General features: G+C 42.2%; 1 protein-coding gene across 1 annotated transcript; it reads right to left on the reverse strand.

The window, feature by feature from the left end:
* Positions 1 to 94: 94 nt before the first annotated feature.
* LOC129857649 (calbindin-like) lies at positions 95 to 17,627 on the reverse strand. Its single transcript, XM_055926102.1, has 11 exons — positions 17,374 to 17,627; positions 16,831 to 16,907; positions 11,731 to 11,805; positions 8,076 to 8,156; positions 7,881 to 7,937; positions 3,704 to 3,781; positions 3,496 to 3,551; positions 3,346 to 3,385; positions 3,189 to 3,242; positions 1,831 to 1,902; positions 95 to 1,072 (listed from the first exon to the last, which is right to left on the reverse strand). Exons 1-11 carry the CDS (start codon positions 17,450 to 17,452, stop codon positions 941 to 943), a joined length of 801 nt encoding a protein of 266 aa, XP_055782077.1. The 5' UTR covers positions 17,453 to 17,627; the 3' UTR covers positions 95 to 940.
* Between the last annotated feature and the right edge of the window lie 983 nt (positions 17,628 to 18,610).

Here is an 18,610-nt window from a genome sequence, read left to right on the forward strand (position 1 = left end):
TTATTATTATTATGTTTCATCCATTTCATTCTTGACATTGTCAATTCCCCCCTACGTCAGTCAAATAGCAACACAGCGATGCACACAGTTGGGGTTTAAGGTAGTTGTTGAATTTAGTTTTTATTACATCTTACACAGTGTTGCTGGTGCCCAGCATGGTGGGGCATGGCATTGTTTACAGTGCAAAAAAAGGTCCATGTAGCACATCTGAGACTGGCACCATCGTTATACACAGGGCAGGTCAGGGGTCACGGGGGTTAGGCTACACAACTCCGAGATATGTGCTTGTCCATTCAGTAGTACCTCCATACAAGGCTAGCCTTCAGCAACTAACATGCACTGCAAAATGATATATAGCTTAAAATTGTCTCACATCACGGAACTGTTCTTCCGCTATTTTCTTTATTTTTCATTTCCATGCACATTACAGAAACATTTTAGTAACGTATTGCTTAGGCTACTGGAGGGATATAATTCTAATAGTATAAGTTATTGTTACTAGTAGTTTGACTACTTGGTGTAGAGATATTAATTAACAATACGGTAAACATTGTTGTCACTGGTCAGTAGGGGACACACCCTCTCTTTCAGCCAATGAGAGGTTGGAGTATGTAGTATAGAGAAGACAAAGTACAGGGACTTTCAATGGTGGTATCAATCTCATTGTTACAAAAATCTGTACATTTACAAAGAGTATAGAAACAAAAGGTTTGAAAAGTATGTGACACCCTATGTCTCCGATAATGTGCCCTAGCTACGCACACACTGTCACTGGCAAATTGACAGATTTCTTGAAAGAAAAACAAAAACTGAAACAAAAATACACCCTACATCCTTGGAGTTTCAAGCTACAGTATCTTTAAACACTTCATGAGTAAGGGGAAGGGAGGCAGGTTGGAAGGGGATGGAGGGGGTGTGGTTAGGTGGAAAGGGGAGTGGTTTATAAGGGTGCAGGGGCTGAAATGTCCTCAGCACAGAGCACCAGCGCTAGTTCTGTCCTGTACAGCTTGCCTCCGTCTGATAGCGCCATAATGGCGGTCTTATATGTGGGGATTTTGTTGACTTCCAGCACCTGTCGGAGACAAGAAACAGATGCAGACATCCAACTTGTCATTTTCATCCCTTGACTTTTACAGATTTGACATTGACCCTACTTTTTCATTTAAAAATCCCCTGCGGCTATGAGATGGTCGCCGGCCCAAAGCTTAGCTAATAAAGATGACACAAAATATTTGCACAAACAAAGAGTAGGCTCTACATGCAGGTCACATATGGCTTTGATATATTGACATCCAGAAAACTATTTTTAAAGTCAGCTGTGACAGACAGACAGACAGACAGACAGACAGTCAGACAGACAGATTGAATATCTGTCCAGCTCTAAACATGCTCTTATGAGTTTGTTTGAAGAGGTATTGTGATTGTCCTCAGGCCAATCATATCACCACAGGCAACAAACGAGGCCCTCTGTGATATTTGAAGTCTCAAGATGAAAAACCAAAAATATTTGTTTGGACTGTTCAGACCTAGATTCAATCAGATCAAGCGTTAACCAGTGAAAGCTGACACCCACATAGCTGGTGTTTTAGCGGTGTAGGTTTATTACTAATTCAACTTGGCGCATCCAATGACAATGTCCGCGATAAGTATAACGCCGGGAGCTGCTTGCTGATTTGACAGCTCCAACGCAGTTACACCTCAGACATCGCCTAAATAAAAACAATGAGACTGGTATGCAGTTCTTTATTATCGCGGGTTAAGGCGGAACTGATTGAATCTTGCCCTTAGTCTCCGCTCTTCTCGAATCAATGAAACAGAATGGAAACCCACCTTCTTGTTCTTCTCACACAAATCTTTGAGGAGGGCATCCAGCTCATTCTCATCCATATAGCCATTCTCATCCTGACAGACAGAGAGAAGGACAGAGAGAGACACACAAGAAACACAATGTCACACCATTTAGCCCGCCTTTGGGTTTGGTTTGGTATGCAGTGTCAACATGATACCACGCTGCATCTCACAAGCCTGATCTCAGAAAACGAACAAAACAATAGGCCTAATGAACAGATGTGTATATTTGAACAGCCTATTCATGGGCCCTTCTGATATTTGCTCATATTTTCTATTCATGAATTTGAACTGTTTGTTTTTGGTCATCTATGTACTGGCTCGTGTGCCCTGAAAGCAATATTATAATATTATAACCACATCGCTGATACCTTTATAAGGATATCCCTATCCACTTTCGGGGAGTTCTCTGTGTGTCCAACTCCATTCAGAGCAATATAAATACTGTACCATAGAGTCTAGCAATCAATCCTCTGTGTTGGCAACAAGAGCGCCATCATCAGGGACCATGTGGGACAGTTAGTGCCAACATGGCACTTCTAACAATCTAAATCTTTAAACCAGGTTCTATGGTCGAAGACTAAAACAAATGGAAAAGCATGATCAGCCAGCCAGCCAGCCACTCAGATTAATTGTCCTGTAATGCTCTACAGGCAAACTAAAGAATGTATTGTCATTTGCTTCACCAATTACCTGTCTGGATGTCACATATCAGCAAGGCCCAGAACGCCTCCCTCCCTGCCTCCTTGTCTGTCTGCCTGTCTGTCTGTCTGCCCGCCTCCCTGTCTGTTTGCCTGTCAGCCTCCATGCCTGCGTGCCTGTCTGTCTGCCACCCTGCCTGCCCGCCTGTGCAACATGAACCTGCCAGTCAATATGGATTACAGGCACTGCCACGGGAGAGAAGGTATGGGCCGACTTGCTCCAGAGACAGTCATACATTATAGGGGGAGAGAGGGAGAGGGTGGGGTAAATGGGGATGGGGGAAGAGAGAGAACGTGAGAGAGCGAGAGAGAAAGAGTGATGGTGGTAGGGGGGGGACATGCACTGTATCCATTGTGCATACAAATAAGCGCAATAGGAAGAGAAATTGGTAGATAGACAGAGAGAGAGAGCAAGAGCAAGAAAGAGAAGGAGAGATAGATAAAGAGGATAAGAGAGAAAGATTGAGGGAGTGCATCCCTGGAGAGCAGCAATTTCCTAGACTAGCACTTTCTGAAGCACTTTCTGTCCTTGTTAATACTGTGTCTTGAGATGCATTGAAACATTCAAAAAGCCATAACAGAGAGTGATTCTTATTTTTTTGAGAGGGTGCATAATGACAATGTATTATTGGAACGTACCTGATCATATAACTCAAAGATCTTGTTGAACTCTCTTCTCGCCATCTTCACATTCTGTAACAGAAAGACAGGAGGGAGAGGGAGAGGAGACAATTGAGTCAAGGTCAATCTGATTTTTCGATTCCATCTCGGATTTATTCTGGGAATAACCACCAACCTGAAACTTGAGTAGAAAGTTCTCCTCGTCCGGTAGCAGCCTGTTGGGAAAAAAACACACATTGAAAGAATTGTGTTCAGGTCATATACAGCACGATGTGTAGACAGATATATCATTCATATCACACAGGACAAAACTCCATAAGCAGACCTTGCCATTTCTGCCAAACACAACTTCCCATCGTGGTTTGAGTCGAATATTTTGAGCTGGAAGAGAAAAATAAATAAACGAATTAAAGCTCTACAAAACAGAAAATGAAGAACTATACTGTACAGAGCTATTTGTTGTAGCCATTTAGCTACACTGTTCTCAATGTTGTTGCTGAGGCTAGCTGCATAAGTATAAACTATATTCTTACTGTGGTATGTGTATACTCATCTAACTTCTTCTCGTCATATGGTTTCTTAGCCTTCTGAAGCAGATCTTTCAAAAAGTTCTGGAAATTAAGCAAAAGCAGAAAGATCAGTTTGACAACAACGCCTGCTATAGCAGGTCATTTTAAATGCAATGCTGTCCGGGAGGTACAGTCAGGTCCAAAAATATTGGCACCATTGATAAAGATGATCAAAAAAGACTGTATAAAATAAATAATACAAATACTGAGCTACAGTGTCTTCATAAAGTATTCATATCCCTTGACTTATTCCACATTGTGTTGTGTTATAGCCTGAATTCAAAATTGATTAAATGGCGAAAAATGTTCTCACCCTTCTAAACACAATACCCCATAACGACAAAGTGAAAACATGTTTTTAGAAAGTTTAGCAAATTTATTAAAAATGAAATACACAAATACCTAATTTACATAAGTATTCACAACCCTTTTCTATGACACTCTAAACTGAGCTCAGGTGCATCCAATTTCCTTTGATCATTCTTGAGATGTCGCTACAACTTGATTGGAGTCCACCTGTGGCCAATTCAATTGTTTGGACATGATTTAGAAAGAACCACACTTGTCTATATAAGGTCCTACAGTTGACAGTGCATGTCAGAGCAGAAACTATACCATGAAGTCCAAGGAACTGTCTGTATATCTCAGAGTTATAATTGTGATGAGGCATATATCTGGGGAAGTGTATAAAACAATTTCTAAAGTGTTCAAAGTTTCCAAGAGCACAGTGGTCTCCATCATTGGTGAAATGTAAAAAATATGGACCTACCCAGACTCTGCCTAAAGCCGGCCGTCCGACCAAACGGGCAAGAAGGACCTTAGTCAGGGAGGTGACCAAGAACCCAATGGCCACTCTGACAGAACTACAGAGTTCTTTGGCTGAGATGGGAGAACCTGCCAGAAGGACAACAGTCTCTACAACATTTCATCAATATGGGCTTCATGGTAGAGTGGCCAGACGGAAGCCATTCCTGAGAAAAATACACATGATGTCACGCTTGGAGTTTGCCAAAAGCCACATGAAAGACTCTGAGATCATTGAATCCCTTTTGAAAATCTGCAGAAAGACTTGAAGATTGCTATTAGCCGTCACTCCCCATCTAATTTAACAGAGCTTGAGAAAATCTGCAAGGAAGAATGGGAGAAAATCCCCTAATCCAGATGTGCAAAGCTGATACAAACATACCCAAGACGACTCAAAGCTGTCATCACCGCCAAAGGTAATTCTACAAAGGATTGACTCAGGGGTGTGAATACATATGTAAATGAGATATTTCTGTATTTCATTTTCAATAAATAAACTTATTATCACTTTGTCATTATGGGGTGTGTGTGTGTGGATGGGCGAGGGAAAGAAACGCAACAAAATGTAGAAAAGTCAAGGGGTATGAATACTTTCTGAAGGCACTGTATATTGTATGCTCAACAAAAACTGAAAAATGAAATGATTTTATACTAATACAGTTGCTTTTTTCCACAAGAAGATAGGGGTCAAAATTAATGTCACCCCTATTTTCAATACCTCACCTTGCGAGGATAATGACACTGAGTCTTTTTCAAAAATGTTTTTTCTTCATACAGATCCATGATATCCTTCATCTGTGCTTATGGACCTCTTCAATTCAAACCACAGGTTTTGAATGTGGTTCAAGTCCAGAGACTGAGATGGCCATTGCAAAATGTAGATTTTTTGTGGTCAACTAACCATTTCTTTGTGGATTTTGACGTGTGCTTGGAGTTATTGTCTTGCTGGAAGATCCACTTGTGGCCAAGTTTCAGCCTCCTGGCAGACACAACCAGGTTTGCGTGAAACCCACCACAGGCATGCGTGGCCAAAGAGCTTTATTTTCATGTCATCAAAGAAATGTTAACATCTGGAGTTTGCTAAACTTTTTAGTTCCAGGTAAAACTCTTTTGGGTTCTACTTGGAACCAAAAAGGGTTATTCAAAGGGTTATCCTATGGAGAGTCAAATAACCCTTTTAGGTTCTAGATAGTGTGTGTATAGTTCACTCAGAGTGCACATCAATCCAACTTAATTATTCCACAACTTCCTTGACACTACTCTAGGGTAGTTCATAGCCAACGTATAGTACCAGTCAAAAGTTTGGACATACCTACTCATTCAAGGGTTTTTCTTTATTTTGACTATGTTCTATGTTGTAGAATAATAGTGAAGACATCAAAACTTTGAAATAACACATATGGAATCATGTAGTAACCAAAAAAGTGTTAAACAAATCAAAATATATTTGAGATTCTTCAAAGTAGCCACCCTTTGTCTTGATGACAGCTTTGCACACTCTTGGCATTCTCTCAACGAGCTTCATGAGGTAGTCACCTGGAATACATTTCAATTAACAGGTGGGCCTAGTTAAAAGTTAATTTCTGGAATTTCTTTCCTTCTTAATGCGTTTGAGACAATCAGTTGTTGTGACAAGGTAGGGATGGTATACAGACGATAGCCAAATTTGGAAAAAGATCAAGTCCATATTATGGCAAGAACAGCTCAAATAAGCAAAGAGAAATGACAGTCCATCATTACTTTAAGACATGAAGGTCAGTCAATCCGGAAAATTTCAAGAACTTTGAAAGTTTCTTCGAGTGCAGTTGCAAAAACCATTAAGCGCTATGATGAAACTGGCTCTCATGAGGACAACCACAGGAAAGGAAGACCCAGCGTAACCTCTGCTGCAGAGGATTATTAGTTCATTAGAATTACCAGCCTCAGAAATTGGCAATTAACTGCACCTCAGATTGCAGCCCAAATAAATGCTTCACAGAGTTCAAGTAACAGACACATCTCAACATCAAGTGTTCAGAGGAGACTGCGTGAACCAGGCCTTCATGATTGAATTGCTGCAAAGAAACCACTACTAAAGGACACCAATAAGAAGAAGAGACTTGCTTGGGCCAAGAAACACTAGCAATGAACATTAGACTGGTGGAAATCTGTCCTTTGGTCCACCCGGCACAGCCAGAAGAGGACTGACCACCCCTCATAGCCTGGTTCCTCTCTAGATTTCTTCCTAGGTTTTGGCCTTTCTAGGGAGATTTTCCTAGCCACCGTGCTTCTACACCTGCATTGCTTGCTGTTTGGGGTTTTAGGCTGGGTTTCTGTACAGCACTTTGAGATATCAGCTGATGTAAGAAGGGCTATATAAATACATTTGATTTGATTTTGATTTGATGAGTCCAAATTTGAGATTTTTGGTTCCAACCACCATGTCTTTGTGAGACCCGGAGTAGGTGAATGGATGATCTCCGCATGTGTGGTTCCCACCGTGAAGCATGGAGTAGGAGGAGGTGGGTGTGATGGTGCTTTGCTGGTGACACGGTTTGTGATTTATTTAGAATTCAAGGCACACTTAACCAGCATGGCTACCACAGCCATCCCATCTGGTTTGCGCTTAGTGGGACTATCATTTTTTTTTCAAAAGGACAATGACCCAAAACACACCACCAGGCTGTGTAAGGGCTACTTGACTAAGGAGAGTGATGGAGTGCTGCATCAGATGACCTGGCTTCCAGAATCACCTGACCTCAACCCAATTGAGATGGTTTGGGATGAGTTGGACTGCAGAGTGACGGAAAAGCAGCCAACAAGTGCTCAGCATATGTGGGAACTCAAGACTGTTGGAAAAGCATTCCAGGTGACTACCTCATGAAGCTGGTTGAGAGAATGCCAATAGTGTGCAAAGCTGTCATCAAGGCAAAGGGTGGCTACTTTGAAGAATCTCAAATATATTTTAATTTTTAACACTTTTTTTGTTACTACATGATTCCATATGTGTTATTTCATAGTTTTGATGTCTTCACTATTATTCTATAATGTAGAAAATATTAAAAAATAAAGAAAAACCCTTGAATGGATAGGTGTGTCCAAACTTTTGACTGGTACTGTATATGAGTGAAACTTTGGTATTGGGGTTAAGAAAGACAAAACTCCCCCGAGATTCCTACAAAATGCTCAATTACCAAAATGATTTACAATAAAAAAGGGATTTCAAGTTACAGTCCAGATGAGCCTTGACCTCAAAGGCTCCTTGTGAGCCTATATACCCTTAATGAAATAGGGAGGATAGTGAGACAGTTCATCAAGATACAAATTGGGAGGTAAGTTACAGTCCAGCATTGCTCACCTTCAGCTCATCTGCTTCAATGTAGCCACTATGGTCTGCATCATAACATCGCCAAGCCTGTAATGAGACAATGAGTGAAATAGGGGTTTGTATCATCAATGAGGAGAGAATAGTTAAATCAGTTAAAAACTATATTTATGCCATGAGCCACTTGAAAACATTTAAAATAGATCATATTGGTTAATAGAAAAATACCTGCATAAATTCCGCACAAGACTTCAATTGTTGCCGGAAAAATAACAAGAAGTTCTCCTCTGTGGGCAATATTTGTACTAGCTGTCACACAGAGAAAAGAGGAAAATATATAAGAGATAACACTGTATTGTCCTGAAACATGGTTACATTGGTTCAACATCCCATTTATTTTTAACATTTGATCAGTGGCAAAGAATGGCACCCTGTGACAGTTTAGCCACCACGCACTGGGCACAGACGTCATTTAATAAACGTCTAGTTTTGATTTACGTTTGGTTGAGTTGTCAACTAATGAGAATTCAACGTGAAATCAACAAAAAAAATTCACTATGTCATTGGGTTAAAGTTGGGTGAAAAAAATACTAAATTCCCTTATGTTGATTACTTTTTGCAAATCCAATCAGTTTTCCACATTGATTCAATGTCATCATTGTGGCGTACCGCGGACAAGCCACCAGGGGAGTCTCGTCGAGGCCTTGTGACAGACAGAGGGACTGATTGCTCACCAGCCATATGGGGCCCGTAAAGCTGCCAGGAGGGCAGCACATGGGAGGGTTGCTACCGTACAGGGCAAGTCTGAGAACGTGATCAGACCAGGGTTGACGTTTACTCAGTATCAGCATGGTCGAGTTGATAGCTCAGTTTGTTCGGGCACAACAAGCGCAACAGAACATTCAGGAACGAATGCTGGAAGAACAGCGGCTACAGACGTCCTCAGCCTTCTGGAGGACGTCAGGAAGCTGCGAGGAGAAACGCAGACTGAATCGCATCCCAATCAGTTTTTAATTAAGCTAACTGAGGATGACGACCTACCTCTGCACGTTTGAACGGAGGGCACTCCGGGAAGGTTGGCCCAAGGCGAATTTGGCGAGTCTGCTGGCCCCTTCCCTGTCCGGAGATGCCCAAAAGGCGTATTATGAACTCAACACCGAACAGGCGGCTAACTTCGACTGTCTCAAGAGGGAGGTACTCAGCCACTATGGGTACAGCCTGGCCCGTCGGACCCAACTGGTCCACGACTGGAGGTTTGTGGCCGAAGCTTCCCCCCGAACCCAGATGAGCGACCTATAGTGCATCACCAGAGCATGGCTCCTAACCGATGTAGCCACCCTCCATGTTATCGACAAAGTGGTCATGGATCGCTTCTTACGGGTGCTACCTCACATGAAGAGGGCGGCAAACCTACGCGCCCAGACCTTGGAGCTTGGAGGACCTCTTGTGAGCTGTGGAGACATACCAGAATACAGAGGCCCTGCTGAAAGGGATGCAGGCCAAGTCCGGAAGCTGTCGGAGGGGAAAGAAGGATGACCCCACCACTGTACTCCCCAATCCGACAGGACTGCAGACCCACGGAGAGACAGCCGGGGGAGAGTCGACCCGCTGCCAACAACCCCAGGTGGATGAAGAATGAAGGAGATGTTTTGAGTGTGGCGCTCAGGAACACCTCTCATGAAATTGCTCGGGTCAAGAGGAGTCAATGCCATCAGCGGGCCCTGGAGATGAGCCGGGCCATGCAGTAAACTACCTCATCTCATGTTGGGCATACAGTGAACCACCCATGGTGCCGGTGAAAGTCAATGGTCATGACACACACGCTCTGTTGGATTCTGGGAGTGTGGTAACACTGTGTCAGTCTCCTGTGTCCACGGCGACATTCAACCGGGCAGGCGGTATTCGACCAGGCAGGCCACCATCGTGACGCCACAAGGAAGCTGTCAGATGGTGGTGGGTGCTGTACCTGAGTTGCCGGTACCCCTCCTCGTGGGACTAGATTGTTCGCTGTTCGCGGCAATGTGGAGGCACGACCTGGAGTTGGGGGTCCGAGGGGGCGCCAGAACCAACCTCGCCTGGTGAACAACCGGAGGATGAGCCCATGCTTCCCCTCTTCAATTTCCAGTGGGAGGTTCCGAACTTGAAAGCCGCCGCGGCCCAAGTGATAGCGGTGGATGGCCAGCTTGTTCTGGAGGTGAGTGACTGGCGATACCTGTTGTATCAGGTGTCCCACGAACAGGGGGAACTTCGAGAGGTGCTGTTGCTGCCCCGCTGGTACGTCGGAACCGTTCTTCAGCTGGCCCACACCCATTTGTTGGAGGCGCACCTGGGAATGGAGAAGACCCGGAAATGCCTGGTTCTACTGGCCCGCGATGAGGCAGGCCGTGGAAGGCTATTGCCGCAGCTGCCCCGAGTGTCAAATCACCGCCCCAAAAGCACACCTCCGGAACCCGCTGGTTCCCCTACCGATCATTGGAGTGCCGTTTGAATGCATCGCCATGGATATCGTTGGACCCCTGGTAAAAATGGCCCGAGGACACCGGTACATCCTGGTAATTGTAGATTATGCCACCCGTTATCCCGAGGCCATTCCCCTACGGGAGGTGTGGGAAGCCTAGCCAACCCCCTTACGCAGCGTGGTGGAACACGTAGAGACAATGAGGGAGCGGATGACAGGCATATGGCCAGTGGTAAGGGAACATATGGCGAAGGCCCAGTGCGCCCAAGCCAAGGTCTAAATCAGGAGAAAGGACACAAATGATTGAGTCACCAGTTGATTCTTGTGTGGCGTATTGCGGACAACCCACCAGGGAGAGACTCGTAGAGGCCTGGTGACAGTCGGAGTCTACATCACGCGGCGATGCCTCCCTCTGCTGGACGTGCCAGGTCTCAACGGGTCCTCCGGCCAGGACTAATTGGGGCTGATTGAGGCTGGTGAGCAATCAGCCCCTTATTGAGGCTGGTGAGTAATCAAGGGGCTGATTGCTCACCATCCATACGGGGCCCAAAAAGTTGCCAGGAGGTCAGCACACGGGGGGGTTGGCGGTAGTGAGAGGTCACTACCGGACAGACGTCCTCACGGTCTGCTAGAACCGAGAGGCTCGTGTTTTACCCCAGAGGAGACAACGTTCCCCGGAGCCCAGAAGACGGTAACCTGGAAGAGGTCTTCTGGAGGAGACTGGTTTCTTTACATTTTCTTTGTTTTAAACAAACACCCTTGAAACTGAGGTATCACACTTGTGTCTGTCTGATCTGTGTAAACGTCTTGATCAAACCCACTGGTCTGCCACATTTATTTTTTTAAATAACGTGAAACAATATTGATTCTAGCAGTTTTTGCCCAGTGAACAAACCCAGCTGGCTGAGACCCGGCCTAAACTTTCAGACTACTCCTGCGAGACTATCCATCAGACAGCTGCAATATAACCATTCCGGGGGCATTGAAACACCCCATGCCAAAAATGTGTATTCATACAGGACTCCTGTTCTTCCATCATTCTCCTGGAGAGCCTAATCTAAACGGCAATCTCGTATTCCAAACACAATAGATGTTATTTCCTCTTTCAAATTATGCATCTTACCTCTATTTTTGTGTAATCATTGTGTGTTTGAGTACGTTGGTGCGTTTGTGAAGAGCTGAATGACCCTGTCAGGACCCTTTCTGTCAGCTAATGCTTCAGAGTATCCATCTATAGCAGAGCTATGAATCCCCTTGGCCAAGTGACTATCTTTTAAAATTATATTTGAACCTTTCATAGAGGGAGAAGCCCCCTCTAAACCTGTCAGTGTTTCAAGATCCGGTGTCCCTGAAAGTCCCAAATTCTAAGTGGGTCTTAACCTACTGTGTGTGTATACTGCATCATGAGTTTATGTAGATTCTCACCTCAACAATTCCAATTTTGGCATCTGTATTTTTCTCATATTCCTGTACAAAAGCCTTCATTTGGTCTGTAAGCTCCTATGAGAGAGAAAATTAGTGTCAATTAATTGCAGTAGCTTTTGCCTTGAATTACACACATCTCAACATATAAACATATAATTAGTTGACAACGAAACTAAATAGGGATTCACACATCCTTATAACAAGTAATTATGTTTTATGCAGGGAAGTAGTTTAGTAGTTTGAAACTTTTAGTAGTTTGAAATACAAGCACTGATAACATGAGGGCTCAGTAATCTGCTCAATTATCTAGAAAGGCTATTTAGTAGGCACCTGGTGCCGTGAAAGACCTTGTATACCTTGTGTCCTCACAAACACCATTTAACATGCTAAGCAGACGGCCATGTTATCCAATCTGAATTAGATTAGGAGCGAGTGTTGTAATCTTCACCCATCAGAGCACAATTCCAATAGAGTTTTGCACAGGTCCGTCCATGTCGCTGCACACATACAGATGGCCACGAGAAGTATTGATTATGCATGTACGGAGGGGCCTAACCAGCTCTCAAAGTCTCACGTCAGAATTAGACGTTGATCCATGTTTCTCAAATGGCAAATTTCGAGGTTGTTCCAAATGTAAAGTTTCAAAGTGTTTGAGGTTAAGTTTAGGCATTAACTCTGAATTTTTATGGTTAGGGTTAAGTTCAGGCATTTATTCAAAATTCTTAAGGTTAGGCATTAACTCTGAATGGTTAAGGTTTGGGATATATTTAAAAAATATATATATAAAAACAACATTCTATCGCTAGATTAGAACTTGCAACCTTTCGAATCAGATGCTTACGCCCATCTGCCATTCCCGTTCACAACGCCCTAGTAAAACCAAAACCTACTTGAAGGTATGAGCCCTCACTGTTGCCCCTAGAGGCTGGTTCCATGTCATCTTCCGACGTCCTCAGACATTGATGGACGTCGAATACTGACTTGTATCACAGTTGACCTGGCTACACAGCCAGCCAGCTACTGATGTAATGCCTGGTGTGGAGGGATAGAGATCTCCACTGACACGTTCAGTGTAATTGAATCGAGTTGACGAGGCACTGATACTGTCAGGTACTTTCATAGAAGCATATGAAGTGCCTCTAGAGAATGCTAAAATAAGTTATAATAGAAGATGCTTATGAAGGTCCAATGCAGCCATTTTTATCTCAATATCAAATGATTTATGGATAACAATTAAGTAGCTTACTGTGATTGTTTTCCATTAAAATGGTCAAAAAGAAACAAAAACAGCTTCTTAGCAATTTTCACAGTATTATTACAACCTCATAGTGTGGAAATATATATAAAACATAGGAAATCACGTTTTTGACTACACACTGGGCCTTTAAAGGCAGCCATTTGAGATTGTCTATGTTGGGACTGGGAAGTGTTACATGTGACAATGTGATACTGTAGATACTGTATGATGTGTAACTCTTAAAGGCTAGCACTTATCTGCTACATGGCCTTGCGGTAAGCCTGATGAAGTGGACTTTATTGCATGCATAGTTAATTGCGTTCTTGTGTTGCATATTTGTGTAAGGTATAAATTAGGCTTTATGCTGCAAATTGAGCATTGCTGTAAAAGATGGACATGGCCTTTACTATGATCTCTCACTCCCATTGTGTCGATGGTAAAAGTAAATTAATTGTAAGATAGATGTAAAAAAACAACTAGATTAAATTTGATATCCAAGGATAAAAAAATCAATATTAGTGTATCTTACATCTAGACCACACCTATACCATCATTGCGCAAAATGGATATGTGTTCAACAAAAGTTTAACATTCACCTTCTACTACCATTTCTGTCAAGTCGTCTACGCATACAGTTTGACGCATACGTTTGATAAATCCAACGTATGCACCACACAGAACGCACTGCAAATGCCTCTGCAACGCAATGCTGCAAGGCAAACTCAGCGTTCCATTGGAAATGAATGTACTTTTGCTGTACAAAAATGCAATGACGCTATCGGTGTGATTGAGGCGTTAGTACTATATGTTTTTATGAGAACATCAGAAGTACCTTAGTACTGACTAATGTCTGTTTTATAGAGCCTTTCTATAATAGGAATATAAACACAGTAGGACACACATTTTTACATTTGCATTTCACCTACAAAACACAATCAATAAAAGCAATGCATTGCTTCAAGAACAATGTGAACCATATCCTGAGATGCTATAAACAAATATCTGTAAATCCCAGTATCACACCAGCGCTGACCAAATATCTTCCAAATATATGACCATTATCATTTCATAATTTTCCTTTCAGAGAAACTGGCACGAGGTTAACTCTAGAGAAGAAGACCACCTTGCATACTCACAGGAGAAAAAAAGTGTACACGTAGAATGTAGGCAATACGTAGCAACATGTAGAAAGTAGGCAATATTCTAACATTGGCCTTGTCTTTCGGGGTAAAATGATTATGTCATATGAAAGGAAGATGTACTAAGAGTGAGCTCTTCTTCTAGTCCATGTGTGTGTCCATTGAGTAGATGCATCCATCTTTGGAAGCCATCTTTATTGCTGCATGACATAATCAAAATCATGTCCACTATCCAACGTCAAGTGACTCTGCAAATGTTAAAGTGCATGTTTTATTGAATTCCATGGAATTTCAAAGTAAGAAGACCCTGAGCCAATCAACACACTGCATGCACTATGCAGTCAAAACCAATCATTGATCTCTGTATTGATCTCTCTGATGATGATGCCCATGCAAAATGTGGAAACCATCTTTGGCATCTCTCTGCATAAGGTGGTGTCAGATATTCTAATAACTCCAATCCTACTTCAAAATGCACTTCAATGGTGTTTTCTCACTGGCCATTGATTGGGCAGTTGTAAATGGCCACTTAATTTGATTGTAAATGCTGCGCTTTTCCATAATCAACTCCCCAACGTGCTCTCTCCCCATAGAGTAAATCAAAAGGTGTTTTCAGTGTCTGGCAAACGTTGAGCCATTACTCCTGTTTAAAGATCTGGGATTGAGTGCCAAATGGCTTGCTCTATAGAGGCTTGGCTAATTGCTTGTACACAGAATGGGAAATAAGTGTTTAACCTTTCCCAAATGCAAAGTCGGAAAGTGCACTGCAGTGCTATTTGTCACTGAGCAATGGGTCACTCAATCCAATTCAGACCCCAAAATGCTGGGTAGAGACACAAATAAAAATACCAATGTCAAATAACAAGGTCAGAATGGAAAACAGAATTTTCCAAAACTGCTTTTTCTGCATCGGGTCTTACAGTTGAGCAAGATGAAAATGTGGGAAATACATCCATCAACCCATCAACTTGACGCAACAGCAATATGGGGTTGTTCCATGTCGTTCAGGCATGGAAAGACATGGAATATTGGTAGACCAGACATGTACTTGACGCCTCATAACTAGTCATAATGTATTAATCAATGTCAATTGACCCTTCGCTAAGCCCCGCCCCAGAATTCTGGCCAACTAATCATAGCGCTCCAATGGATAGCAACTGTCTCGAGTACTACACCTCAGGGAAGCTCATGTTTGAAACACATAAAAGCCAGTGAGGGCTGTGAGAAAACCTGAGTTCTTTAAAAAAAATGCATGTTTTAAATGGCTAAACAATGGAATAATGTACCAGTGGTACTTGTGATTCCAGAGCCTGTTTATGGAGTATTTTTTAGAATCCAAAATTATTATTTTGTTACATTGTTTGATAGTTCATCTGGTTAGCTATTTCTCAGGCTTATTGACCACCAAACGTTGCTAATGCTAGCTAGCTTGCCACTAAATATAACTTGTTTTCTCGAAATTTATGTTAGCTAGCTAAGTTAGCCATGTTATTAATACAACTCCAATCTGCTGTCGACATCAGGATACAATTTGAGAGCACTAGTTAGCTCCAAAAGGTGTTAGTACGCTTCGACTGCATGCTGACAGTGAATTCAGAGCCATAGATTCATTGGCTAGCCACACTACAAACATAATTTTACCAGGTTCCAGTGAAGCAATTATAATGACAATCCACTACAACATATCAGAGAATTTCTTGATTAGCAAGGGGTAGTCAGTGTATAATTTCATTGTGTATGAAAAACACAGTTTGAGATCATTGTGAGGGGATTTCGCCAGTGGTTAGAAGTGGGATTTGTGCTTCCAGGGAAAATGTTGTCCGCGGTTGCAACAGTAACCAAGGGGGGTGGGACTTAGTGAAGGGTCAATTAAGAACAACCAGTTTCACAATATCATGACAGTACTTTAAAATGGAAGCTCAGTGAAGCGTTACATGAAATGCACCATTTCCACCTCTTGAGAAAACCCTGTGATCATTGAACAAACAACAAATCTAAAATATGCATTTAGACTCTTCTGTAAATTAAATGTTGTCAATGACATGCTCTATACTGCATTTTATAATCCAACCTTTTGATTATTCTAGAAAAAAAAACATGACATATTACAGATTATTATTACACAGCAAATATCACTATTATGAGTGATGAGGATGTTGACAAGACAACATTATGTCACTACTGAAACAGACACAACTGACACAAAACTTGTAGGGTGTGCACATAATACCAGCATCAGGGGTAAAACGGCTTGGTACCTGTAATGGTGCACTGAGTTTTCTTTCTCCCTACTCCACTCACCCCAATATCTCTCCCTCTCTATCCCTCCCTCCCTCCCTCCCTCACACACACACACACACACACACACACACACACACACACACACACACACACACACACACACACACACACACACACACACACACACACACACACACACACACACACACACACACACACACACACACACACAATGTTTTAACTTGAACGCTTTCAACTGTGGCACCACCAGTAGCCTAATCAACCACCCATTGGTTTCACAATGTCAATATGTCTGGCCTACTGTATGACCTATCTGATGAAGGTAATTGGAATGAGGGTCACACCAAACGCATTTAAATACTAGATACAGTTCAGTTTGAGAAGACAATTAGTTGTCAGGCCCACTGCCAATACATTCATGTTTTAGAGTTTAAAAAATGTAAAATAATTCAGTGTACTTACAAGTCCTGCCTGTTTTCGAGCTTGCTGAAGTTCTTTTATAAAACTCTGCAACTCCTTCCCTTCAATATATCCATTACCTGCAAGAAGTAAGCACCAAATCAATCAAAGACATGCGTAAAGCAGCCTACATTAAGTTTAAGAACATTACGCATAGGATCAAATCCATCATTTGCCGTTTCATGACAGCTGTATGACTGCACTTCCATTTTAGTGCCTAAACCTATCACCATATTATAATAATATTTTCCAGTCATTTATAGTTTTGTAAATATTGAAAATGTCGCTATAAAATGGTGGTTAATGGTTCTAAATCAAATATTTGTCAATCTAATTTGTCAATGGATAAAGTTGAGAGAACAAATATCAGTCTTGACAGCTAAATCAACTTTTTCATTCAATATACTGTAGGCTACTACATATTTTCGAAAATCCGCTAAAAAGCGCAAATGGTCCACGAGGGTCTTTGGTCGCAAAACTTCCCAAAAATCGTTTTACTTCAGTGCCATCTGCATGAATAATCCACAATCTTAAAGAATAAATTACCATCGTTATCATAATGGTGAAAAATATCCAGGAACTGTGATGCAGAGATCTCTACTCCTTGCAGGTAAGCGTTTGCCATGTCGCGGGTTAGGTTTGGGGACGGGAGCGCGTACCAGATAGCTGCACTGGCCGAGGATATGCTATGAATGAGACGCTGTGATCAGTCGGTGCCCGTTATTTAAAGGGAGCACTATCACGCTAATCTTTCACTATAGCCCCCCCTTCCCCGACGTTGGGAAACTAGCCAAACGCGCAAGTCACCTCCTCTCTTCCCGCCGCAGGAATAGCGCGAGCTCAGCAGCACGTTGACGCGCGCCAGGGGGTAAGGGGATGTGAGATCCATTTAAATGAGCACCCGCTTTTCGTGCTTTTCATTTCCCCCTCCAGATATACGCTCTATCCGACAAAAGTGTAGAAGTTGTTCAACCAAAAAATAGCTCTACCCCCTCTTCTTTATTCTGGCATTTAAGGGCCATCCAAGGGCTTTTTATGAAATAAAACTCATAAATGGATTATGGAGTAGCAAAAGACTTATGCAAAGTTACATAATCTTAAAAAAAGAAAGGACAGAAAGGATATTTTGAAATGTGAATTGCTGGCTGGACCCTCCATGATAGTTTGGCTGACTCAACTCCTTGTCTAACTATGGAGATTTAGGATTCTGTTTCTTACTTTTACATTTCATTTAGATTTTCTCTTACACCATTGGCTGTTGTATTGGGTGGTGCCACTCATTAGAGAAGACTGGTGACGGCTGCCTCATAATGTGTGTTTACAGGGAAATGGGACAGACATAGTCCACACAATCAATAACAATTCAGTGCACGAGGTGGCTTTGGGAGATGGGGAAATGGAATAGAATAAAGTGAAGATATTACCTTCAATAACCGTTATTGTGAGTGACAAGAGAAAAATTGAACTTCGATATGGATGGCAGTGGTCAATGAATGCTATGGAGAGTAAATGTACCTCTGCATATAAATGCAGCACAGGTCTATGACTTGTATGGCTTCATACAACATTGTATCACAAAGAAACTTCAATATGAATGTATTATGAAGAGGGTTATGTCTCTTTTTCGGGTTGTTGTACCCTATAGTACAGTGTCTTCAGAAAGTATTCATATTCTTTGACTTATTCCACTTTTTGTTACAGCCTGAATTCAAAATGTAACAGTTTTCTCACCCCTCTACACAAAATACCCCATAATGACAAAGTGAAAACATGTTTTTTTATT

This window comes from Salvelinus fontinalis, chromosome 6 (genome assembly GCF_029448725.1).
Source record: "Salvelinus fontinalis isolate EN_2023a chromosome 6, ASM2944872v1, whole genome shotgun sequence".
In the NCBI taxonomy this organism is placed as follows: domain Eukaryota; kingdom Metazoa; phylum Chordata; class Actinopteri; order Salmoniformes; family Salmonidae; genus Salvelinus; species Salvelinus fontinalis.

Excerpts from the sequence above, each read along its gene's own strand:
- LOC129857649 (XM_055926102.1), bottom strand. The coding sequence starts at position 17,452 with ATGGCAAACGCTTACCTGCAAGGAGTAGAGATCTCTGCATCACAGTTC. Across the intron at positions 3,386-3,495 it reads TGTTTGGCAGAAATGGCAAG|GCTGCTACCGGACGAGGAGA; the intron begins GTCTGCTTATGG and ends TTTTCCCAACAG. Across the intron at positions 1,903-3,188 it reads TCTTTGAGTTATATGATCAG|GATGAGAATGGCTATATGGA; the intron begins GTACGTTCCAAT and ends TCTGTCTGTCAG.